Consider the following 25,273-nt stretch of genomic DNA (forward strand, 5'->3'; position numbering starts at 1 on the left):
GCTGCTGTGCCCCTCAGTCGTTGGGGGAGGCCAGCCCTGGAGCTCTTCCAGATGTGGGGAGAATGCAGGAGACAATACCAGGGAGGGACCGGACTCTAGGTATTTCTAGGAAGCTCTGGGCTTCCTTCCCATACTGGCCTGCGTGCGGTATCCCTTCCTCACCTCTTGCCTATTTTGGAGAACTGATTCCCACTGCCCCAACAAGGCTTCTCAAGGCTCCTCACCTGCAGCCCAGGGATTGGCTTATCTCGGAAGGTCACCGCCCTGCCCGCAGGCTAGAAGCTGGATCAGTCGCCGCCTTGGCAGTCAACCACGGGATATTTCCTCTGCTTCAGCCGCAGGCCGAGCAGGCTTTCCCACTTAGTTGCACAACTCTGAGAGCCTGGAGTCCCTCGGGCCTTTGTTACAGTGAGGAGCTGCTCCTCGTTCGCCCCCGACCCCCAGCGCCACCAGCCCAAGGGATAGACAGGAGCGAGGACCACTCTGCTCTGGTTCCCTGTGGGCTCCTCGGCTCAAACTCTGATGGGTTCATATAAGGGCAACAAAACCCCTCCTTCCCACCCGTGTTCCCTCCTTGATGTGCCTTTGTCTAGCATTTGCCATTATCCTGTTTTCTCAGTCTGCAAAGAGTTTCCAAGTCCAGGGCTCAAACTGACCTTTGGGAAGTATGGTTGCTGCTCAAGCTACTACTTGCTGGCCCGGGAACCCGTGTCTGGAGGCAGGGATTCATTTGTGAATGAACGCTGTGACTTCTGCAGAAGTAACCTGTGTTTTCTCTACAGACCAGATCCAAGCCAGCGGAGGGATGGAAGGAACAGCCAGAAGCCTGCCTTTCTCGAATTGGGTTCTACAGGAAATGGGCTAAGAGGAGGGCTTGGGCACAGGTGTCTTGCTTGGAAGGGAACTCCAGAGAGCCAATGTTGAGAGGGACGGGGAATTTAAGAGAAGGGAAGGACACTTGTCTTGGGCAGGTTAACTTGTAGGTCACTGTAGTGGCCATCTGGGGTTCCTGGACATGATAGAACACACCTAGGGCTCGGTTCTCTGTGTGTTAAGATATGGTCACATCTCAGCTTTCCTACCTGGAGGCTGAGGGGTCTGAAGTGTTTTACTGGCCAGCCTGTCGTCTATCAGTGACGGAGGGTCTCTCACGCCCAGGTTTACCCTGACACCTGGCCTGCCTGTCGTCTAACCGTGGCGGAGGGTCTCTCACGCCCGCGTTTACCCCGGCACCTGGTCTGCCTGAGAGTCCACTAAGTGCAACCCTGTGGTGACTAAGTGGCAGATGGTGCCAGGAAAATGTAACTGTGGGAGTGGTGACACTGGAGGACAGTGCCAGGCTCCGGCAATACCCGCTAAGGACCTGTGCCAGGAAACTCCAATTGTGTGTGTGTGTGTGTGTGTTGAGGAGTCAGAACATAGGAAGAGCCGGTACCCCTGGGGCATTGCTTCTCTTTGGAGGAAGACAGACCTAGGCTTCTAGGACAGTAGAAAAGTGGCCCAGGTGGCTTGGTCCAGCAGGACAGCCACACGTTTAAATCAAAGTCCAATCCAGAGACAAGAAAAGCAATTTTAAAAGGAATTTCTTTCCTCTTAGGACAGACAACGAAAGAGTCCAATTCACAGTTCAGACACGCCTCCCTTTGTTTTGGCTTCTCTCTTCCCTCCGTCCCTGTTCCCTGAGGACAAACCCACTAATCCCTCCTTGGCTTTCCGCCGTCTCCCTTCCTGCTCCTGGAAGTGGACTTGTTTCTCTTTCCCATAGCCTTCTCCCTCTTTCTGACTCCTGGGTTCCACTCATGTCCCCTCCCAACGTTATCTGATTTCCTGCATTACCTAAGTCCAGTCCCCCTTCAAGTAAGACAGACCCAGGATAGAGGGTGTACACCCATGGGATTTGCTATTCATGCCTAGGGGTAGTATGTGCACCCCTTCAACTCGAGACTGTCTAAAACGACCCCTGTGATCTCTCCCACACTTGACAGTCACGGGACACTTAGGCAATCTGACTCTCTAATATTGAGGGCAAGATGAGTTGCTGGCCCTCAAAACACAGAAGAGGAAACTAATGACCAGAAAGACTGAGTAGTTGGCCCTAGATCATGCAGCTATGAGGTGACAAAGCCCAGGCACTGGGATCCTAAGGCTCCCATTCTTCCTCTGCAGGTCCCTTTCTTTCTGTTTCCCTTTCTACTCTTCAAGCTCCGCAAATTCCCAGTCCCAGAGGTTGAGAAGGGCAGAAAGAAAGAAATAGGTGGGTGTCCTCTCCTCTGGACTCAACTCTGTGTTAGCTTGATAAATGGTTGAATGCCTCCCTTGAGAGAGCCGTAGATTTTTATGGCCTATAGGCACCATTTTTTCCCTGTTTCCCCACAAAGCAGCTCCTTTAAAAAATGATGAGAAGCCTCGCTGAGTGTGACTTAGCCTCTTCAGAGCCCTTCTCTTGTCCCCAGCTCCTGATCTTCCAGTGAAATCCTTTAAAAGAGTCAGCAAACATGAATATTGCTACCCGCCCCCAATTCCTTACCCTTGACAGACATTACTAGTTGATCACAGAGCTCTAATTGAGCAGGGAACTAATTTCGCAGTATAGCTTATAGGGGGCCAGAGAATTCATCTGCAGACACCAAGACAGACGCCCAGAATATGAGATAATCTACATAACAACTGGGCCAACAGGATAGTAGCAGAGATGACTTTTTGAGAAACTGAGGCATGGGGAGATTAATTAAATTCCTAAAACACCCCATGGTAGAGTCTGGACTGCCTTTCTCTCTGAAGCTCTTGTCCCTCCCTGCAACCAGATTCAGTAATTGCTAGACTTTGTATGTGTGTTTGAGACGGGGTCTCACTCTCTAGTCTAGGATGGCCTGGAACTCAGAATGTAGTTCATGCTGGTTTAAACCCATAGTGACCCTCCTGCACCAGCCTGCCGAGTGCTGAGAATACAGGCACAGTCTTAACCACACCTGTTTGTAATTACCAATGCAAGCGAGAATCCTCTCTGGGAGACCGAGAAATTTGTGGTGGCAGTAGGGGCAGGCAAAACATCTCTTGGCTTCTTGGCACCCCAAGTGTCTACCCTAGCTAGGAATCAGCACAAAGCAGCTATTGAGCAGGGTCTGTCCAAACAGTAGATGGTTAAGAGACCCCGATTGAGAAGGTGGCTGGTGTGGATAGGGTCTCACGGGGTCCAGGGTTTGGTTGTCTACTGCTTGGGAAGATCTAGAGGCTGTGACTGGGCCCTGGGAGAACAGCACCACCCCTGCCACTTCCCATCAAGGCCTGTAGCAGTGAGTCTTGTTACCCGGTGACCCGAGATAAGCAATTAAATTGAAAATTAGTTGGCATATTAATTAGACAGGCAGATCATTCCCTGTCAACACCAATCAATTTTAATTCCTTCTGCATAAAATCAGACCAGCGAAGGCAGGGCAGGGTGAGGTGTTCTCCAAGCTGTATCTGCTGGAGGCCAAGGCAGTGAATGGGTGGGGAAGAGAAGTGTTGGGGCGGGGGTACTGCCAGGTGCCCCAAGCCCCACTTATCCACAGAATCTTCTCTATTTGATTTTCAGGGAGGCCACCTTCCAGGTTGGTCTCACTGGGCCCATCTTTAGCACCTAACAAAATCCCAGAGCCAGTCCCAGAATCCCCCACTGTGACTCAGTGGGTCTTTTGTTTCCCACCTTTGACTCCAGATCAGTTCCTTGAGATTTCTGACATGGACAAAGACCACAGAAGTTCCTAGCTTCCTTAATAAACACCAAGCAGCTTTTTAAAAATTATTATTATTTACATGCACTAAAATTCATCCTTCTGAATGTGCTACCCTGAGCTCTAAGACCCACAGCTGTGTAGCCACCACCATAACCAAACAACACTCCCATCACCGCTAAAACCTCTGTGTCCTTCCAACGTCGTAGCTTCTCCTCCCTCAGGTATCTGTCCCTAAAACATTTTGCTTCTTCTTGAATGTCTCATTTATAGAGGCACACAGGGTTAGACTTCTGAATCTGGCTCTGTCTTCTTTTGATTAGCTATGCACTGTGATTCACCCATCCTGGGCATCGGTAGCCAGCTAATTTTTATTGTTGTGTAGTATTTAATTGTTTGTTTATCCACTTCCCAGAAAAAGGACATTGGGTTATTTCTCACACGAAGAGTTTATGAATAAAACCGCTATGAATAATCACATGCAGAATTTAATGTAAACAAAGTTTTATATAAATCAGAAAATTGTCTAGGACAATACTTCTAAGTATCATGATAGATGTTCTTACAGCTTTGTAAGAAACTGTTGCTCTGTCTTGTAAAGTCTGAACTAATCTGTATGCCCATCGCTTGCTCCACATTGCTCATGCATAAACTTGTGTGCGTGTGTGTGCACACGCGCGTGCATTCATGTGCGCGTATATATATATTCAAGTCTGTGCACACCTGCTGAGTGTGTGGAGGCCAGAAGTTAATGGCAGGATATTTTCCTCAGTTTCTTCTCCATCTTTTCTTCAAGGTCTCTTTGAGCTTGGATTCTCTGATTCAGCTATTCTGGTTGGCCTTCAAGCCCCTGGAATCTGCCCACCTCTCCACCGCCAGGGCAGGGGCTATAGATACATGTCACCACACTTGACTTTACATGACTTCTGGGGGTCTGAACTCGGGTCCTCATGCTTGCACAGGCAGCATTTTCCCCAGTGAGTCATCGCCTCTGTCCCAGTGTGTAAATTTTAAGGAATAAATCCATGTGTTGCTGGTGGCCACAGTTACACAATTTGCAGACACAGCAACAAAATACAAACATGGATTCCCTTGTGCAAAAGAGAAGGAAAGAAACCCCATAGATGGTATCGAGCTAGAGGCCTTTGTCATTCTTCTGGGGACTTTCTCTTGGCCTCTCATGGGTTGTTTATTTTGCTTCTTAAACGTGCTCCTTGATGTTTCTGTGTGGTGTGTTTACCTGTGTGTGCTGAGCAGAGATGAAGATCTAGATGTGGAGTAGGACTTACAGGGTTGCAAGTGTTATCTCAGCCACTCCACGAACGCCTGCCGTAGACGTGGAGAGGCTGGCGTGCTGTGGTTCTGGGAAAGCTGAGCAAGAATGAATGCCTACTGGGCCCCTGACCTTCTAAGAAGAGGCACTTCGTAATTAGACTTTCTCTCTGACTGTTGAGTGAGTTAATGGAAGGCCGCTAAGGCAGATGAGGCAACTCTGTCAAGGGGAGTTGAGCAATTCCAGCACAGCATCGTGTTTGGGGGAAGGTCTGGGAGCCGATTCCACTGATAGAAATGGAAAGGAATGGTGCTTGGGCAGCCCAGCCCTGTGAGCTGGCATGCCAAAGCCACACCCCCATTAGCTCTGTGAACCGGGGCCCCCATGGCTCTGTGCGCCAGCACTGCCCGTGGTGACGGGAGACACTGCCCACTACAACTGCTGCTATAAGGGTTGGAACTGGAACAGAACTCCTGCCCTGTTCTGGGTCTGAATTTGGAAGGAGCAGGCTCAGCTTTGGGCCCCAGGGCTGCTGCACCCACAGCCCACACCCACGGCCACCTGTCCCACCTGGCAGTAGGTGTGGAGTGGGAGGGTGCTGTTGGGTGAGCATGTAACCCTTTCTTCTCCGGCTAGGGGTTCTTGATGTTCTGCCCATCTGTACATGGAGACTAGAGAGTTAAACAGTAGGAAAGTCCTTTTGGATAAGAGTCCCACTGTGCAACCCTGTGTATCTTCAGTCACGTGAGACTGGAGGCACAGAAGTGAACCTGTCTTCTCTTCAAGGGAAGATCCATCTGAAGCAGGGAAACATCTCTTGCAATCAACCCTCAAATGCTCAAGGGCTCCCAGTCCCCACAGAGGCACAGTATGGCCCACCGCCAGCAAAGGCAGCAGTTTAGAAACCGTGAAGTGCCAGGCTGTGGTGGCACACGCCTTTAATCTCATCACTCTGGAGGCAGAGGCAGGTGGAGCTCTGTGAGTTCAAGGCCAGCCTGGTCTACAAAGCGAGTTCCAGGACAGCCACGGCTACACAGAGAAACCCTGTCTCAAGGAAAACAAATCAACAAAACCAAATCAAACAAACAAAAGAAACCATGAAGTCAAGCAGCAAGATGGATCAGCCAGATGGTAAAAGCGGGACCTTAGTTCATCCCCTGGATTCTCAAGGTGGAAAGAGAGATATGACTCCCCAAAACTGTACTGTGTATACACACGCACATATACTACACACACACACACACACACACACTAAATATAAAAGAAAGGAAAGAAAAGAAATCATGAAACCAAACATGGGTCTTGAAAACAAAGCAACCACGGTCCTGAACTATGGAATGACTCAGGAATTATGAGCACATAGCACAGAGGAACTCCACCTAGCTCCAGGGCAGAAGCCTCAGGAGTGGCCAGTGGGGACAAGAAAGGATGTCTGGCTGTGGGGCGAGGGTGAGGTGAGATGAACCATATAGGTCAGACCTGAAGGTACGTGAGGATACGGCTCCTCCCATGGGCGGTGAAGCGTTGAGGTGTCGGCAGGACACAAGTCAATGTCAGTATAATATTAGTAATGGCTAGTCTAGCCACATGGTCCTATGGAGCTCCTTGGGGACATCTGGCCAACAGCAGGGGTGAGGCTGCCTCCTCTTCTGCTGTCAGGGTGATGACTGTTAGACACCGCCAGTAATAGCTTGCTGCCTCCTGCCTGGCTGTTCATTCATCAAGTTGAACCCAGACTGGGAGGACTGTGACCTTCTGAAGCCCTGGACACTTGGCAGAGGAACTGCTGGCTGTTTCTGCTTTCTCACGCCTTGTATCCATACCTCTGCTCCTTCTACTTGCATACATAGCTGCCCTCCTCCCTTTCCTCGGTTTTGTTATAGCCAAAACAATAAGATGAGGTTCCTGGGCGTCTACCCAAGGCCAGCCTGGCAGGTTGCAAACCCCAGTTGTAGGAGACCTGGAGACCTTTATGTATCCCAGAGGACAGCAGCACAATTCCAGCCCCGAGGGCCTTCTCGATAACGCCCCCCCCTCCTCCATTCTCAGCCCTGCTCCGCTCAGTCTTAGTTGAAGCAGAGGCTGCTGGAAATGGGTGGAGGTCCTGATGCACAGACGTTTGGAGCCAACTCTTCTGTCCTTGCTCTAACCGAGCAGTCAAACTGTAGGAGGAAAAACTAAGACCAGGCTAGAGTGGCTCTTAAACCACTCACAATCCCTGCCAAATAGACAGCGATAGTGACCTGTGGGTTGGACAAAAGTGCAGAGAGAGGTGAGGGGCTAAACACCTTGATGGCTCATACCATCTGAGCTCCTGGTCTTGGCCTTTGGGTAGATGAAAAGTTCGCCTAGGGGTGAGAGGACAGGAATGAACTTGTCTTTATTTTAATCTGCCCACAAGTTCTTCTGTCTTCCACGATCCCACACATCAAACACATTTGCACGAGACCATTCGTATTTCTGCTGTCTTTGTTGCTAATGAAAACTAGAATGTCTGGAATTAGGAGACTTTCCTGTCCCCAGAGTGGGGAACATGAACAAAAGAAGCTGATTCTGTCGCTGTGTTGAAGGCTGAATGACCCAGAACAGATTGAAGAGACTCCGGGGCTTGTTTCTTCCCTCCTGGGTCCCTCTTACTGGATGTGGATAGACGGCTGTCTTCCTCCTGGCTGTCTTCCTCCTGCACCCTCATAGGGCCCTTTCTCTGTGTGTGCCCAGGTCCTGCTAATCTCTCATAGACACTCCAGGCAGCTACAAAGGCCAAGCAAGAGCTGAATGGGTCACCAGGTGTGATGGCTAGTCTTGGTAGTCAACTTGACTACATCTGGAGTTAACTAAAACCCGAGCAGCTGGGCGCACCTGTGGGATTGTTTTCCTAAGAAAACCATTTGAAATAGGAAGACACACCTTTAATCCAGATCTTTCGAGGTGGGGAAATAGACTTTTCATGTGGGCCATACCTTTGGCTTCTGACAGCCTATATGAAGGGCATGGGAGGATGGAGCCTCCTCTCTCTGCCTGCTGGCCCTCACTCTCATTGGCAAGACCATTCCTTCACTGACAATGAAAGCCCCATGGACTGAACTGCTAGATTCTTAGACCTTCCGTTGGTAGCCAGCCATTGTTGCGCTAGCTGGACCACAGCCTGTAAGCCACTCTGACAAATCCCCTTTATCCTCTGAAGATCCCTGACTGAGACACCAGGGAAAGAGTCCCAGCTCACTGCTAAGTGGAAATAAGAATAGTATGGTCCCGTTTATGTACCTAAACCCCGGGTGTTAATTTCCACTTTTGTGGGAAGATGCTGCTTCCTAGCGTCAAGGGTGAGGCTGGGTGGAGGGAACTATTCACTCTCATACGTACATGAAGGTTAGGTTGCATTGCTATTCTCAAGTCCTCCCTCCTCCCCTTGTCTTGGATCTCTCTCTCTCTCTCTCTCTCTCTCTCTCTCTCTCTCTCTCTCTCTCTGTCTCTCTCTCTCTCTCTCTCTCTCTCTCTCTCTCTCTCTCTCTCTTTCTCTCTCTCAGGTTCAGTGACTTGGAACTTGGTCATGTGATTTGCTTGAACCCAGGACCCCATTTGTATTAAGTAGACAGTGCGCTAACACTGAGCTATTTTCCCAGCGCTCTTTATACTTTTTATTTTGAGACAGGACTCACTAAGTTGCCCAAGATGACCTTGAATTCTCACTTTGTAGCCCAGAAAGGCCTTGAACTTGTGACCTTCCTCCTTCAGTCTGCTAGTAACTGAGACTTAGATGCCTGTTCCACCAGGCCCCACTAGACCGTTGGAATTTTACTGTACAAGCTAAGAGCACAGGCTTTCTGTGAGATTACCTAGCGTGCTATGATCTCTTGGGCTCCTCCTACTCTTTGAGAATGTGTCCTGTTGTGGAAGATTTGTACACCGTGTGAAAATTTATTACTGTGATTGGTTTAATAAAGAGCTGAACGGCCAATAGCTAGGCAGGAAGTTACATCCATTTACCTGTGAATTTCATGATTTTAATGGATGAATAATGTTCCATTGTATAAATGTACCACATATTCTTTATCCATTTATCCACTGACAGACATTTAGGTTGTTTCCAGTTTCTGCCTATTGTGAATGGAGCAGCAATGAATACAGTTGAACAAATGTCTCTGTAGTTTTGGGCAAATGTCTCTGTAGTAGTACAAAGCATCCTTTGGGTACATGCCCAAGAGCGGGTTAGCTAAATCTTAATGTAGATCAATTCCCATCTTCCTGAGGAACCACCACACTGATTTTCGTGGTGACTGTACATGTTTGTCACCGATAATGATGAGTGTTCCTTTTACTCCATATCCTTGCCAGCATGAGCTGTCATTTGTTGTATTGATTTTGGCCATTCTTATTGGTAATGACGAAATCTCAAAGTAGTTTTGATTTGTCTTTCTCTGATGGCTAAGAATATTGTACATTTGTTTAAGTGCTTCTCAGCCGTTTGTTTCCTCTTTTGAGGATTCTCTGTTTAGCAGGTTTGTTTTTGTTTTTGTTTTGTTTTTGTTTACTTGTTTTGGTTTTGGTTTTTTGAGACTGGGTTCCACCGTGTATCCCTGGCTGTCCTGGAACTTTCTCTGTAGACAAGGCTGGTCTTGAACTCAGAGATCTGTCTACCTCTGTCTTCTGAGTGATGGGATTAGAGGTGTTTGCCAACACTGCCTAGCCTGTACCCCATTTTTAACTGAGTTACTTGTTTTCTCTTTTACTATTACATTTAATTATTTAAAACAATTTTTAAATGTAAATATTCTTTGATTATATTCTTCCCCTCCTCAAGTCCTTCCACATTCTCTCCCCCTTTTTACCTACACGACTTTAAGTTTTTTCTTAAAGAGCAGACAAAAACCCAATATAACAACAAAACCCAAGAAAATAAAATAAAACACCACACCAAAAGAAATAAAAATCCACCAAACTGTAGCCAAATAAAAGCATATAAAAATGTGAAGTCCTTTATATGTTTATCAACTACTCCTAAAATAAGGCCCACTCTGAGCTTTTTTAATATATATTTTGTATATTAGCCCTCTATTGATATGCAGTTGGTAAAAATCTTTTTCCGTCTGTAGCCTGTGACCTGGTGCTCTGTCTCAACAATTGTGTTCTTTGCTTTTCAGTTGCATGAGGTCCCACTTACTGTTCTTAAAGTCTGGGCTATTGATGCTCTGTTCAAAACTACTCCCCATTTTCTCTCTTTTCAGATTCAGTGTATCTGCCCAGCATATGTTGAGATCTTTGATCCATCTGAAGTTTTGTGCAGGGTGGTAAGTATAGATCTATTTGAATTCTTCTACACGCAGCTGTCCAGTTTGACTAACACCATTGGTTAAAGATGCTGCCTTTTCACCTGTGTGTATTTCTGGCTTCTTTATAAAAAAATCAGGTATTCATAGGTGTGTGGATTTATGTCTGGGTCTTCAATTTGACTCCATTCATCAACATTTATGGGTTTTGTGCCAATACCATGTAGTTTTTATCACTATAGCTCTGTAGTACAATTTGAGGCCAGTGATGATGGTATCTCCAGCAGTTTTTTTACTCTTTGGGATTATCTTAGCTAGCCTGTTTTTTCTTAACTTTATTTATTTTTATTTTATATACATTGGTGTTTTGCCTTTGTGTATGTCTATGTGAGCTGATGTCGGATACCCTGGAACTAGAGTTAGGGACAGTTGTGAGCTGCCATGTGGGTGCTGGGAATTGAACCCTGGTCCTCTGGAAGAGCAGTCAGTACTCTTACGTGCAGAGTCATCTCTCCAGCCCCTAGCCGGTTTTGTTTTTGTTTGTTTTGTTCTTTGTTTTTGATTGTGTGTGTGTGTTTCCATACGAACCTGAAGGTTGTTCTTTCAAATCTGTGAGAAATTGTATTGGAATTTTGGTTGGGATTGCACTGAATCTATATATTACTTTTGGAAGGATGATAATTTTTACTATATTATCCTACCAATCCATGACCGTGGGAGACCTTTCCATCTTCTGATATCTTCTTTAGTTCTTATCATATAAGCCTTTTCACTTGCTTAGTTAGAGCTACTCCAAGATATTTTATATTTTTTGAGGATGTTGTGAAGGTGTTGTTTCCCTGGTTCCTTTCATAGTCTGTTTATCATTTGTATGTAGGAGGACTACTGATTTTTGTGAGCTGATTTTGTATCCAGCTACTTCGCTGAAGTGTTTATCAGCTGCAGAGATTGTCCACTGAATTTTTTAGGGTCACTTATGTTACTATTACATCATCTGCAAATAAAGATATTTCCTCCTTCCCAATTGTGTTCCTTCCCTTGATCTCCTTCAGCTGTCTTATTGCTAAGACTTCAAGAATTGTCTTGAATGGCTATGGAGTGAGTGGGCAGCCTTGTCTTGTTCCCGATTTTGGAGGAAATCCTTTTGAGTTTCTCTCCATTTAAGTTAATGTTGGCTATGGCCTTGATTTAAATCACCTTTATTATGTTAATGTGTGTCCCTTGTGTTCATGCTCTCTCCAGGACTTATATGAAGGGGTGTTAGATTTTTTTTTCCGTAGATTTCTTAACAGATGTATGAAGTTCCTCTTAAAGGGCCTTTTTAAGGACTGGAGAGATGGCTCAGTGGTAAGAGGTCCGGAGTCCAATTCCCAACAACCACATTGTGGCTCACAGCCATCATATAATGAGATCTGGTGCCCTCTTCTGGCCTGCAGGCAAACATGCAGAAAGAACACTGTATTTTTCTTTAAGGATCTCTAATGTATTAATAAAGTCTTTGTCTTGTGCTTCTGCTATTTTGCATTTCTCAGGACTTGCTGTGTGTTGGACTCTAGTGGAAACATATTGTCCTGGCTGTTATACTGATTGTATCTTTACATTAACATCTGAGCATCTGGGCATCTGGGTTTCAGATGATTGTAACTCTAGGTGCTGGTATCAGGTCCCATCTTTGTTGGGTGGGTGTTCTGTTCACTGGTTTCTGTTGCCCTCTCTGGTCCTTAGGAGACTGTGGTGGGTGTGGTTGCCTGGTGGGGAATGCGTCTCAGACGCAGCCAGGAGTGGATGCTGGGGGTTACAGTTTCAGAAGATTAATCCATGATCATCATGGTGGGGAGCATGGAAGCAGGCATGGTTGCTGGAGCTGAGAGCTTACATCTTACCTGCAAGATGGAGATTTCAAGATTGGGCCAGGTATGGACGCCTCCTCCAACAATCCCACACCTTCCAGTTTTTCCTAAACAGTTCAATGGGGACCAGACATTCAAAATATGAGCCTATGGGGCTATTCTCATTCAAACTGCCCTGAATTATGCATTTTCACCCCTCCACGATCCATCACTGAGTTTAGTATTTTAGGTTTGGTTTTGAAATTTAGTGAGCAAACATTAACACATGTCAACAGCCACTCCCCCTCCTTTTTTTCTTTTTACAAAGGAGGTGGCCCATACTCAGCTCTATATTTGCGGCCTTCCCTGGATGTCCCTCACAGCCTAGACTGACGAATACTTGTTCCTGTTGCCGGCTGATGTCTTGACCCTTTGGAGGACGCTTGGGCTGCTTCCAGTTCTCTGCTATTCCACAGATCGCAGAAGCAGCGATGGTTTTCTGTCCCTGTTCTGCCAGACCCGTGAGCAGGTCAGATTGCTGGCATGCAATGCACACTTCCTCTTGCCCGAGATCTGGAGTCCACAGCCAGCCAGGTTTACAACAGAGACCTAACCTGAGCAGAATCTCCACGGGATTCTCAAGGTTGGGCTAGTGTGAGGGCTTCCCACCATGATCTGTGGGCGTGAGGTTTCCTAGGCTTGGGGCGTTCGTGGTTAAATGGGGCGTTCGTGGTTAAGTCTGGACAACTAACTCTTTTCCGTGCTGTTCCTGGTTCATTCCCTCAGGTGTAGTGAGTACCTGACCATCCACCCCCCCCCACACGCGACGTGGGGGCTCTCCCCCTAAATTTGTGAGATTCTGCCTCCCACCAGCTCTAGTGCCTGCAGTCCAATGGAAAGCCTGCGCCTCTTTATAGTCTGCACTCTCCTAGTGCCCATAACAGAACTGGGCAGTGACCTTCCTCAAGCTCCTCAGAGGTCCCAGGAAGGCCTCTGCCACTCACTGGGGCTGGAATCCATCCCTCCACCCCAGTCCTGTCCGTCATTCTCTGGACTTGTTCAGCTCTCTCGTCCAGGACGGAGGATCACTTCCTACTCCCATTTAAATTTTAGCCAGGCACATGGCACATCTTCCAGTACTTGAAAGGTGGAGGCAGAAACCCAGAAATTCAAGGCCATCCACAGCCACATAGCCTGTTCCGGGCCAACCTGGGATATAGGAAACTCTGTCTCAAATAACCGCACACACTCAAGCAGCCAACCCACTCACCCACCAAACACCAACAAAATAATGGCGAAAATTTGCAAATCCCTGGCCTTCGTCTGGCTGGTTTTCTTTTTCCTTTTGTAGTTGTGTGTTGGTGATAACGGCGGTGTGAACAAGAACCCTAACCGTTTCTCGGTAACGTGAAGTTTTTTTCATTGAGAATTTAAAAGCGCGTCTGGAAAGAGCCGGGGGCGGGGGCGGGGGCGGGTGGGGTGTGGGCGGAGGGGGAGTTGGAGAGTGACAGGTGCCAGGGCTGGGGCTTTTCCGGAGCTGGGCCACCCAGAGCTCCTGGCGATCACGGGAGAAAGACACGTGGAAGCTGCACTGGAGGTTGGGTGCTGGGGATAGGAGTGGGGCGCAGAACAGTGTGCACTTGCACGCTTGCTAATTATTACCTCATGCTCCTCCCGCTCGGTTGCTCCAGGATGAGTGTCCCTGAGAACCCAGCAGCCGGAAAGAGGCGGGGAACGCAGTAGGTTTCATGAGATGACGAGTGTGTAAACTCTGCACAAAACTGAGCTCGTAACGGCCTCTTTCATGCTCCCCCTTACCAGGACAATGTTATCTAGCAACCCACTGTGCTTGTTGATGGACTGAGGGACAGGCGAGAATAAAGACGACACGAGCGAAAGTCTGCAGGTCCGAAATGGGCAGGGACCTCTGGGGTTCTGAAATGGGAACAAAACTAAAGGAAACTCAAAGATCTGAGCATGCGCACTGCGCTTTTCCAGCAGACTCTTCATAATTAGGCCGAAGACAACCACTAGGTGCCTCGTTAGCGCAGTAGGTAGCGCGTCAGTCTCATAATCTGAAGGTCGTGAGTTCGATCCTCACACGGGGCACAATAATTTTGATCTTTTCAGACATAAAATACCTTTGGCAGAAATGAATTGTATTCTTGTCCGGGTTTGAAAGTTACACGAAGCAGCCCCAGCGCGGAGATTGTCTTTCCTTGCCTGGCACGTCCTAGGTGACCCTAGCCCTGTTGATCCTTACCCTGCTCTTGAGCTGGCAATAATTTTGATCGCTGGGGACGAGGACAGCCCCGGGCTGGGAAGGTGTACAGTTTTGCCGGGTGCTGCTAGCCGTGCGGTTTGAGGGGCCAGGAGCTGGGCGGAGAGCGGTGGGGACCCGCCCATGCTCGAGCACTGCAGGGGCCTCGGCCACTCCTGCAGGCGGCTGCGGTGCCACCACGGATCAAATAGCAAGTTACGTGGGGGGTATGTCAAATGTAACCCGCTTCACCTTCCAAGCTGCACCCCTGTCAGGGATAACTGCGGTAGAGAGGATTCTTCCCAGAGTGACAACCCTTCTTTAGTGGGTCGGGGGTGGCAGCGTGGAGAGTCTGTCATTTTTCTGGGGTGTGTTTAGCTCAGTGGCCGATTCAGGTACTTCTAGGATAGGCACGGGTTAGTTTCCTGACTCCCTCCACTCCCTGGGATTCAAACTTCCCCCGAAGACTTCCTGGATCGCCCCGAGCCCCAACTGTAGTGGTCCGCAGTTAGTCGGATCGTCCTCTAGAAATCCCTGCCAGGTCTGGGGTTTTCTTTTCCTCCTTTTCATTCAATAAAGAGTCCTTGGGGAAGGCTAATGATGCGGGCCTACAGCAGGTCCTTTCTTAAGCCTCCCTCCCCTTCAGCCAAGAGGTTGAGGGGCTGGGATTACGGTGAGTGGAAACTGAGTCTCAGGTCCACGGATCTGGGCCGTTGGGTCCAGAGTCTTTCTCCTGCATACACTGAGCTACATTTTAGCAATCTGTCTGTCTCCTTCGTTCTTAGAGACAACACAGCAGCCAAAGAACCCCGACTATTACTGTCTTGCTGCACCTTGCTGCTCTTGGGGAATTGCTGACTTGGGGAATTGCAAAGCCCATTGGGTCGCTGCTACCACAGACTACGACTCCAGGTGGTGGTGTTTCTTACCTTTGCTCTCGGCCAGCAGGGCCACCACGGAGTTTCTCAGGTTGGCAGATGATTTCACATTGGATGCCTGACTGAAGGCCTTCTTTTCGGCTCAGAACCTGGAGTTGGGAGGTGTGTGGGGTTATGTCATAAACCCACAATTCCGTTCCTAACTTCCTAAGTTTGAAGAGCATTGTCTACACCGGGGGTTTCTAAGATTTTCCTTTTGGCCTGAGAAAATTTTACATGACCCGGGTTTATAAGTATATAAATAAATACATGAATAAAATTTACTGAGAAGAAGCCACAATTTTATTTTAGGTTTTTTTTTTTTTTAGTTGGGGCATGAGGGGTTTGTTGAAAGATCATGGTAAGAATGCTCTGATTGTCCGCCATCTTCCCGGCAGTCCTAGGGAGCAATTTTCATTTTACAACTAGTTTTTAACAGCAATTCTGAGTATACATATAACTAAACCATTTATTAGAGATAAAAGCAAACTGGAATGCGAATAAGATAGAAGCACTGAATTTTATACAGCGAATGAAGTCTCGGCTGAGAACGTGATACTGTAATGTGCAGCCTTCTTCAGAGCTGACTGGTGTATTCTTGAGTATGGTAGTGCGAGCCTGTCACCGCATTGCTTGGCAGGTAGGGGGATGAAGATTAGCTCAAAGTCATTCTCAGCTACCCAGCAAGTGTGAGGCAAGCCTGGGCTATTAAGTTCTGCCTCAAGAAAGCAGGAGCACGAACAACCCACCTCACAAAATTGATGATATTTCTATTTTATAATTGCTAATGTTGGGAACCTGGCTTTGCATAAATATGTAGAACAGAGTGGCCAAAGTATGTTCTGGGCCATTTCAGAAACTGTTGGAAATTCTGACTTAATCCCTAGCCAAAATTTGCTTAGTGATTTTTTTTTTTTAAACTCAAACAGTAATTTTGACATTGCTGGGAAGATTCCAAACACTCTATCATTGAGCCATAGATGCAGCAGTATTTTAAACCAATTATTTTAACTATGATACAATCTTAAAATACACTAATTTGATGCTTGCGTTCTGAGGAATGGCAGTAGGAATATATTAAAAGTCTGTTTCCGGAATTAAGCCATTATTTTTCCAGAAGAACAAAAAAACTCAGCATGCACAGTAAAAGCCTTGGAATCTATAGCACACAGTAAAAATCTTGAATCAGAGGCTAGATGTCTTCAGCGGTAGTCTTTGGTGTGTGTTCAGAGTAGAGGCAGCAGTGATGCTGCGCAATGCAGCGTGGAAAAGCCCCAGAACCACTGTGCATTTGATACCGGACTCATCTTTGGCTGCTGCATGTGCAGAAACATCTTGCTGTCGTCAAAGGTTCCTGACCTCCATTCAGTGACAGGATTCCATATAGCGCCGTGACCTACAGCTTAAGGAGCTCTGTATCAAGCCGGGCAAATGTTGGCATCTCAGACTCATCAAACAGAGGCCAATATTGAGTCAACTTTGTCAACCAACCAAGAAAGCTGTAGAGCGTCTTCCAGCCTGAGCGTTGCTGCTGTGAATCTACACTATTTTAAAAAGTCCAAAAAAGTTAAGTGTAGGAGGAGGGCCTGACAAATTGGTGCCAACGTGGCTATCTAAGTCCACACAAAACCTGAGAAAGCTTAAAAAGGAATTGTAGAAACAAAAATACAGGGTTTAACACCGCTTCTTGCTGTGTGCTGGTGGTGTGCGGCAGTTTCTTTAAGAGGTCTTACTGATTCAGCGGTAGTAGCTGCGGTTTCATAACAGCAGCTTCCTGGGGGCCGGTGCGCCACTCGCTGAACTGCAGACACCTGCTGATTCTCACAGGTCCTGCAGTGGAACAGTGCAGTCCTGCCTGCTGTCAGCAGAGGGCAGGAGACCACAGATGGTCACACAAAGAGACCGCACAGTCCAGAAGCGCAGTGCAGGAGGCTGCCATCCAGCCAACCCCACAACTGCAGGGTTCTAACCCCATCCTGCTTGTTGTTGGAGCAAACCCAGTTTTCTTGTTTGTTTGAAATTACAGGTTAGTTACTCATGATGGGCACCCAAGTGTGCGGTAGTCAGAGGACAACTGGGTTCTCTCCTTCCGAAACCTTGTGAGGCCAGGGATTTGAACTCAGGCCATCAGATCTGGAGTGTGCGCCTGCACTCACTCCGCAGCCTCCCTGACCACGAAGTCCTGCTCTTTATTTATTCTTTATCTTTAAAACACACCCCATCTCATCAGCTGAACACTCCCAAGTCTGTGCTCCTCTTTCTAAGAAGAAAGACAAGCTGGCTTAAAAGTTTCCAAATGCATTTATTGTGAAATACTGCAGACGCCCTTTACAAGCCCAAAGCATTAGAATTCAATAGAAAACATAATTTTATAGACATATTTCTCTATACAAAAGTCTGACCTTTCTAAAAATTTAGAATAAATAATTGAAAAATCAGTGCCATTGATTTAAAAGGTATCCCTTGGGTTGTTTCATGGTGAAGCGCCTTCTATGTCACCAAAAGATGAGGGGGCTGACACCTGTCCCGAGCCTGGGCTGTGAGTCTCTGGCGAAGATTCCGCACTTTCTTGAGAAGGTCACGTTCCGTGTGGTTCCATTCTGTTGTTTTCCTACTTGAAAAAGCTTGAATACGAAATTACAGTTATTATCAGTTGAGTTTCCTGATGTACTAATATAGTACTTCCCTTCAGTGGAATTATGTTATAAAAATCAATAACAAAAACCAATATCCTAAAAATGTTTCTTGAACTAACAGCCAGCCATATCACCCTGCTCGATGTGGCTTCATTTCCCACCCAAGCAGCTTTTTGTTGCTGTTGCTGAACTGACTGAATGACCGCAGAGAACTCACAGCTTCTGGGCACTGAGCACAGTCCTGTCTGAATCAGACACACAGCTGGGCTAGGGGGCTGAGCTCTTCAGCACAGCCCACATCCCACCATGGTGCTCAGCGGGAAGGAGACAGGACAGACTCCCAGTTAGGAGCTGCACGGGGCACCACAGCAACCTCCCCAAACACCGGATAGGATGTTCCGGCAGTAGCTAACGGCAGGGGAGATCAAGACTAGAGTAACACCCTGCTCAAGTTTATAGAGCTTCATCCCCATCGCGGGGCTGGGAACACTGGAATCAGAATCGCGGGAGCACCCTTTACATATTTAAATAGCTCCAGCTTCTGAAAATGATTTTCATCCCCCAAAGGAAGGCAGCTTTCGTGCTTTCATTTTGCATCCAAATAACTGAGCTCAGTTGGCTCCTCCTGGTTGCTCTGAAGTGCAGAGAGACTATGTGGCCTATGCATCCACTCCAGGATGTGTGTGACACCCCTCCCCCCTTGAAAAGTAAAACCACAGTCTTCCTTATTTACCAACTTACTCTGTGTGGAGGAATCCATTTCAGAAACGCCATTTAATTGTGAGGTTTGGGACAAATAGTTTGAGGCCATGTGTTCCCTTTGCAACCAGGGCAGTTCTGCTAGAAAGGGCGGAGAGAAGAAAGGTGTGAGATCCAGCAGAAACCATTTATTGAGGACAAACTATGCGTGGTAAACTCGCTTCCCTCCTTTCTTGCTCTGGGAAGAACACTGCTGCATTCGGCACACAGCAGAAGTGCAGCGTCAGGAGTGCGCAGCTGCACTGAAGCTCTGCTAATGGCTTTTACCAACATCAACTAAAACAAAGGCCAACAGAGAGCTAAGAAGTGGGCACCAGGGGCTAAAAGCACGGCTTGGTGGTAGAACACCTGTCAGCACACACAAGGCTCCAGATTCCCTTCCTTGTAAAAGATGCCAGGGTGGTGATCCCAAATATTAATAGAGATTACGGAATGTGTTAGCAAATGGTCCCTGAGAACCACTGTGAGCATCGGTGGCAGCGGGGTGGCTAGCCTGGTGGGCTACGTAGTCCAGACAGCGAATCAGAAGCAGCAAGCCTGACCAGAGTAGAGCAGCAGCAAAGCCCTGGGAGCGCGGCTGTGCAGTAACTGCTCTCCTCTGACAGGGCTGACAGACTGGGCAGGTCAAGGCATTGCTGCCAAACCCAAAACCAGAGTCAATCCCGGACAACACAGTGGAAGGAGAGAACTCTCACGGCCATACACAGGTACCCACCACAAAAATTCTTAGAGAAAATGTCAGAATATGTTTGTGTGCACATTTATCCAGCAGTTCTAGAAACAGGTGGTTGGAGGACGGTATAAAATAATGCTGGAACTGTAGCAAAATCCAAGACTCCCAGACACCATCTTTCCCTTTACAAACAGGAGACTGGAGACTAGAAAACCGAAGGCACGGCGCTCAGTGGTTATACTCAGCCCCACGATCTCAGGCCAGGGTCCCCCGCAGGCTCACCTGTCCCACGTGTCACCTCCTTTCTTCTAAGCCCTTCCTGTCCTACCTCCAACACCTTGTATTTTGAAACCTGGTCCAGGGCCCTGTCTGGCACAGCATGCCCATGTTATCTGATCATTCACTGTGGCTGTGGTAGAGAGTACGCACACATGCCGAGTGCAGGGCAGCGCACACGGCTCCTCCCTTCCACTGCCTGCACATCGGGCTTGTATGGAAAACAATGTCTTGTTGACTCCCACTGCCTTTTCTTTTTATGTATATAATTTATATATAATTAATACATTCAAAATGATTGTAGTCCTCATCATTACTTTGAGAACATTTTCATCATTTCCCAGAGAACTCCCAGATCCTTTACAGCCCTCTCCCCACCACGGTCCGGCACCAGCCTGCTCCCCTCTGTGGAGCTGTCCCCTTCCTGACGACGTCATATGGATGTGCTCTCAGTGAGTGGGCAGCCTTTCACGTCTGGCTTCTTTAACTAGACACAGTCTTCAGGGTCAGCTATTCTGAAGCATTGAACATTCCTTTTTCTAGTAGAATCAGATTTCACTGTATGAATAAATTTGTTCTCTCTCTCCTCAAATTTCACTGAATTTTCACAGAACTGAAACTCACGACAGCTTTATCTTTCTGGGTGCTTGGACTACAGGTACACATCACAGCACCAAGTTTGAACACATACTCAACTATATACTATAAACAGGCAAACTGTATATTGATACAGTATATATACAGTGAAGTTGTTGTTTTTTTAAAGGCAATGTTGCTTTCTTCTTTTTTTCCAGATTTATTATTATGTATACTGTTGTCTGCATATATCCTTGTAGGCCTGCAGGGGGCACCAGATCTCATTATAGATGGTTGGGAGCCACCATGTGGTTGCTAGGAATTGAACTCAGGACCTCTGGAAGAACAGTCAGTGATCTTAAGCTCTGAGCAGTCTCTTTAGCCTGAAGCTGTTGCTTTAAAAGGTAAAAGTCATATACAAAAGCCTGACAGTAGAAAATGCAGTAAAAGAGAACTCCTATCTGGACTCTACTTAGAATGTGACATTATAATTTTCATCTAAAATTACACTTATTTGCTCACTTATTTATTTTGTGCACGCGTGGAGGTCAGAGGACAGAGGTCAGAGGTCAGTGGAATGAGTTCTCTTCTTCCATCATAAGGATGCTGGGAATCCAGCTCAGGCTGTCAGGGGTGGCACCTGGGGTCTGCGTTGCTGAGTCATCTCAGTAGCCCAATAGAATTTTGATTTCTCAGTTGATAGGGTCGCAAGCCTTATCCTAAAACCTAACAGTTAGGCCCTGGAAGATCCCTGTGGTACTTTGACACCCTGTTGCCCTGGAGCCAATTGTTTGGTGAAGCACATCCTTACTAAACTTAGAAATAGTTCTCTGGGGACACACCAGATTCCAGAAGAGTAAGAGAATTCCAGAGAGCACAGCCGCCTGGAGTAAAGCAGCTCTACAGGGCGTGGAGACTTTGCTCTGTCTTCTGTGTGACAGTTCTGTGCCGGCCTGAGCTGAGGCAAGCCCTCCACTGCCAACCTCTGACCCCGCTCAGGCTGTTTTCTTGAGAGGCACTCTGCTACCCCCAGCCTACTCTCCCTGTACTCCTCTCCTCAAAAAGGTTACTAGTCCCTTTTAGTCAAGCACAATTTGAATGAAAGAAACAAAAATGGCCTGTAGATGTATCCCTGGTAGCAGACCCACGGACACTCACCTTCGCACAGCAGATCTCCACCATGTTCCCGAGCTGCACTTGTCTCCTGCTTTAAGAACCACTTTCTAGAGGCATCCGACAGGGCAGAGGCTCTCTTTTCTGATTCCAAGTGCAATTCCTTTCCTCCGGCTTCCTTCCACTGCTCATGAGTGGGGCAAAAAGACCATCAGAGAGTGCAAACAGACCACGTGCGCGGAGTGAGCCCCGTTTCCTCTACTACTCTCCTTTGTACTTGAGAAACACAGGACCTGTGTGGTACTGTGGGAACTGGGGTGTCTGTGGTGGCCCGCGGTTATGTAAGAACCCCGAGAGCAGAGGCAGGTCTTGCTAGCAGTGAAGCAGCAACTCTTTTGTAAGGTTCCAGGCCTTACCAGACTAAGCTAGCTTCCTAACAATGGGAATTAGTCTCCTTTAATGTAAATGCTATGCCCATGCTACAGAGACTACAAAATTCAGAGAATTAATTATTTGCTTGGCTCTGGAACACACATTGATCATAGAAGTCTAGTGATTTCTACCATCCCAGCTCTTTTCCCTATAAAATGAGAAAATTCATCTTAAAATGAGTTCAGAGGATGACTAAATGGTGAATTTAAAACACCCCAAAATGCTACAGCCTTTACATGGAAGCACACATACAAATTTTGTGATTAAAATGCCAATTCATTAAATACAAACTCAAAGACTCTCAAACTCTGAGGCCAGAAAGGCAGCAGAGATCATTCCCCCTTACTGGTCAGGGCAGAGTCAGCCAGCTTTCCCAAGACCACACCACAGTAGAGGTGACTTTAAGGCCAGGATGCTGGATGCAAGGACTGTGCAGCACGTGCCTGCACAAGGACTCATGGTCTACTCTCAAATGCACTGCTTTACCTCAAACTGCACTGTCTGCTGAGACGGTGCCAGCAATCCTTGCCTTGGACAGAAAGGGCTCCCACCACTATGCGCCTATGGCCAGTGATTGAGTGTTCTGGGTACCGCCCCGTATCTCAACCTTCTTTCTAGTCCTTGAGTGACAGGGCTATAAGGCAGGTTCTCCCCTCACTAGGGTGAGGTAGGAGGGAAGAGACTGTGGGACAGGGCAGGGAAGAGGCTATTACAGTGTATCAGCAGACAGGAAGACAGATACTAGCTACTCAAATGGCCAGCCAAAGCCCGAGCCTCCCACATCTGCAGGTAGGAAGATGAGGTCTGAGGACAGTAGTCATGGTACTGATTTCAGTCTGCCCTGAAAAAGAAAATTACTTCCGTTCTCCTTACAGTTCTGCTGCCTTGGGTACCTCTACTACTGGCTACAGTGCCTATTGTTTAAATAAGTCCCATGTAGATTTGATCCATGTTTGTCTCTTAGGGTCCTCTTTGTTCTCTAGGGTTGTGAACTGTAGGCTGTTTTTTCTTTGCTTTATGTCTAAAAGCCACTTATGAGTGAGGACATGTGATAATTGTCTTTCTGGGTCTGAGTAACCTCACTCAATATGATGTTTTCTAGATCCATCCATTTGCCTGCAAATTTCAAGTTGTCCTTTTTTCTGCTGTGTAGTACTCCCTTGTGTAAATGTACCACATTTTCCTTAGCCATTCTTCGGTCGAGGGGCATATAGACTGTTTCCAGGTTCTGGCTATGACACACAATGCTGCTATGAACATAGCTGAGCACATATCCTTGTGGTATGATTGAGCACTCTTTGGGTACATACCCAAAAGTGGTATTGCTGTATAGCCCATTATATCGTGATCATTTAAAGGGTGAGGGGAATAATCAGTGGTAGGGTGCCTGCCTTGTATTAGTAAAGACTGGGTCCAGCTGGCAAGGGAAGAGATTAGCTTAGCATACTAACAAGACACTTGTAAGTTTCCCTTACCTTCTTCGCTTCCTCCTTCATCATGGCATTTAAGACTTCTATTTCCCTCCTCCTGTTCTTCTGCAGGAGAGTGGTGACTTCCTGGTAGCCCTCGCTGCGCTGCTGGTCGTCACACTTCTGTTTGTGTAAAGCCTGAATCTGCCAGTCAGCATCGAGGCAGGCTTGCTCAGCTTTAGCCAAATTGTCCTCAACTACCTAAGAAAAAGAAAATTTCAGAAACAAGGTGAAATCATGTAAGGTATGGACGTTCACTCGCTGTATCTGAGTCTGCTAGGCTGCGCCATGTGTTTAACCAAACTGACTTCAGGGCCCCACCATAAACCAATTAAATTCATCACCAGGTCAGCGGAGGTAGTTTAACAGCTTCTAGAGAGGCCATGGATGGGGTACCGGATGGGATTGTGAGTTCAAGGCCAGCTCAAGGTTAGGTAGTGAGACCCTCTCTCAAAACAACCCTAACTCCTTAAGTGACTCCGATTCCTGCCCAAACTGGGAACTCCCAGGTTAGACAAAAGGCAAAATTCAACAACATCTGCTTTTAACACCCTGAAAAGCAGTTAGAAAAAGTCCCTTTTCAGATGCACAAAACCAAAAAACCTGTAAGAGAAACAAAACAGTACAGTACTTCAGAGGAGTCCGCTAAGAGACTGACTGGTGCAGAGGTTCCTCTCAGCCTCCACCATCCCTCATTTTCAGAACACAGCATTGTGTTAAATCAACCTCAGAGAAAGTTCTTTCTGAACATCTCCCGTCGAATCTCAGTCCACTTAAACTAACATTTCTGAAAGGGCACTTCGTAAGAAATGTTATAAAATAATTGGAAATTTTTCTTTAAGGCTTCACCAAGATATTGTGAATCAAACCTGGCTCAAGCTCTCATTTCACACCAGTGTTTCCAATCCCGCCTTGGCCCATGTTACTGGATGCGCATTTTCCAGAGGCCGCTGTGGAAAGCCTGGCTTGTACACCATGCACAGGCCTGAGGCTCTGCGACCTTGTGCTCTTGGGGGCAATTCCTGAGAGGAACACAGCAGGACGGAACAAGGTGCAAGTTATTAGTTCTCCTGTGCGTCCTCATGTGCCTTAACGTTCTCTCAAAGGGCACGTCAGCCGCGTGGACCAATGCCGTCAACAACCCATAAATACAAAGCCCCGGGGCTTCTAAGGACAGAGGCAAACAAAATAAACAAATGGATTATGCAACTTCAAAAACTTCCAAATGCGAGCTCTCAGAAGGCCACCTCCCAGCTCCCGCTGTGGACCCCAAGTTGAGTAGGCTCTCACCCTCAGAGTCCTGTTCCCCAGCTGGCTGGTTTCTAGTAGATTCCGGAACATGTGTTCTTCAAGAGCCACTTTCCGCCGATGGGCATCCGCACCATCTCGAATTTCCTTTGCAATAGCATCTTGACTTCTAGTAAGATCCTGTTAAGCACAAAAGGACTTTGCTTTGTTCAGGCCCCAAGGACAACTGTAACTGTCTCATTATCAGAGTGAAATGGAAACAGTGGTGACTTCACTGATAACTGCAGGGACCCGGAAAAACTTCTCCACAAATGCACTGAGACTAGCAGCTAACAGGTGTGTGACACGCTGGGGAACATGGCTCGGGAAGAAGGGATCCATGCCCAGCCCACCCCTGGCTCTGTATCAGCCTTTGAAACACAGCAGCCGTGGGTGGCTGTTCCTGGAGACCACATGTGAACCACAAGTCAAGGGCTGTGTGCACAGACCTGGGAGGGTCCCGTGCTCTCACTCCAGGTACCACTGCAGTTTCACACATCAGAGAGTGAAGCGAAGCTGGGCTTGCGAGCTGCATGGCTGAGTGCTGAGGGTGTGCACAATAGCTCCCCTGGACTCCTCAACAGAAACAGAAGCTGTTGTTGCACACAGCGTATCCACTACCCAGCTATGGAAAGGAATAAGGCACCAAATTATGCTACTCCATAGATAAACCTTGAAAACACTACGCTAAATGAAAGAAGCCAGTCACAGAGGCGCTGTCTATATGTTGCATTGAAATGGAATATCCAGGCTAGATAAATCCGTAGAGATGGAACTCGATGACTAGGTGGGG

The 25,273-nt window shown here is 47.4% G+C and overlaps 1 protein-coding gene and 1 non-coding gene across 5 annotated transcripts in view; one reads left to right on the plus strand and one right to left on the minus strand.

Moving 5' to 3' along the window:
- The first annotated feature begins 14,118 nt into the window (after window positions 1-14,118).
- Window positions 14,119-14,191, plus strand: Trnam-cau (transfer RNA methionine (anticodon CAU)). The gene has a single exon. It is a non-coding gene; the product is annotated as a tRNA-Met (tRNA).
- Window positions 14,192-17,541: 3,350 nt separating this feature from the next.
- The window catches only part of Tbc1d31 (TBC1 domain family member 31), a 47,475-nt gene continuing 39,743 nt past the window's right edge, over window positions 17,542-25,273 (minus strand). Inside the window, exons 18-22 of one of the 4 annotated variants that reach the window (XM_075960986.1) lie at window positions 24,484-24,621; window positions 23,200-23,394; window positions 21,338-21,476; window positions 18,637-18,735; window positions 17,542-17,883 (exon numbers count right to left, since the gene is read on the minus strand). In XM_075960986.1, the coding sequence (XP_075817101.1) occupies window positions 17,750-17,883; window positions 18,637-18,735; window positions 21,338-21,476; window positions 23,200-23,394; window positions 24,484-24,621 (705 nt within the window). In that variant the 3' untranslated portion in view covers window positions 17,542-17,749. Of the gene's footprint in view, window positions 17,884-18,636; window positions 18,736-21,337; window positions 21,477-23,199; window positions 23,395-23,966; window positions 24,216-24,483; window positions 24,622-24,949; window positions 25,106-25,273 lie in introns of those variants that run through there. The other 3 variants (XM_075960987.1, XM_075960989.1, XM_075960990.1) reach the window with 3 other exon arrangements.

The sequence above is a fragment of the Microtus pennsylvanicus genome, chromosome 2, assembly GCF_037038515.1.
Source record: "Microtus pennsylvanicus isolate mMicPen1 chromosome 2, mMicPen1.hap1, whole genome shotgun sequence".
Lineage (NCBI taxonomy): Eukaryota > Metazoa > Chordata > Mammalia > Rodentia > Cricetidae > Microtus > Microtus pennsylvanicus.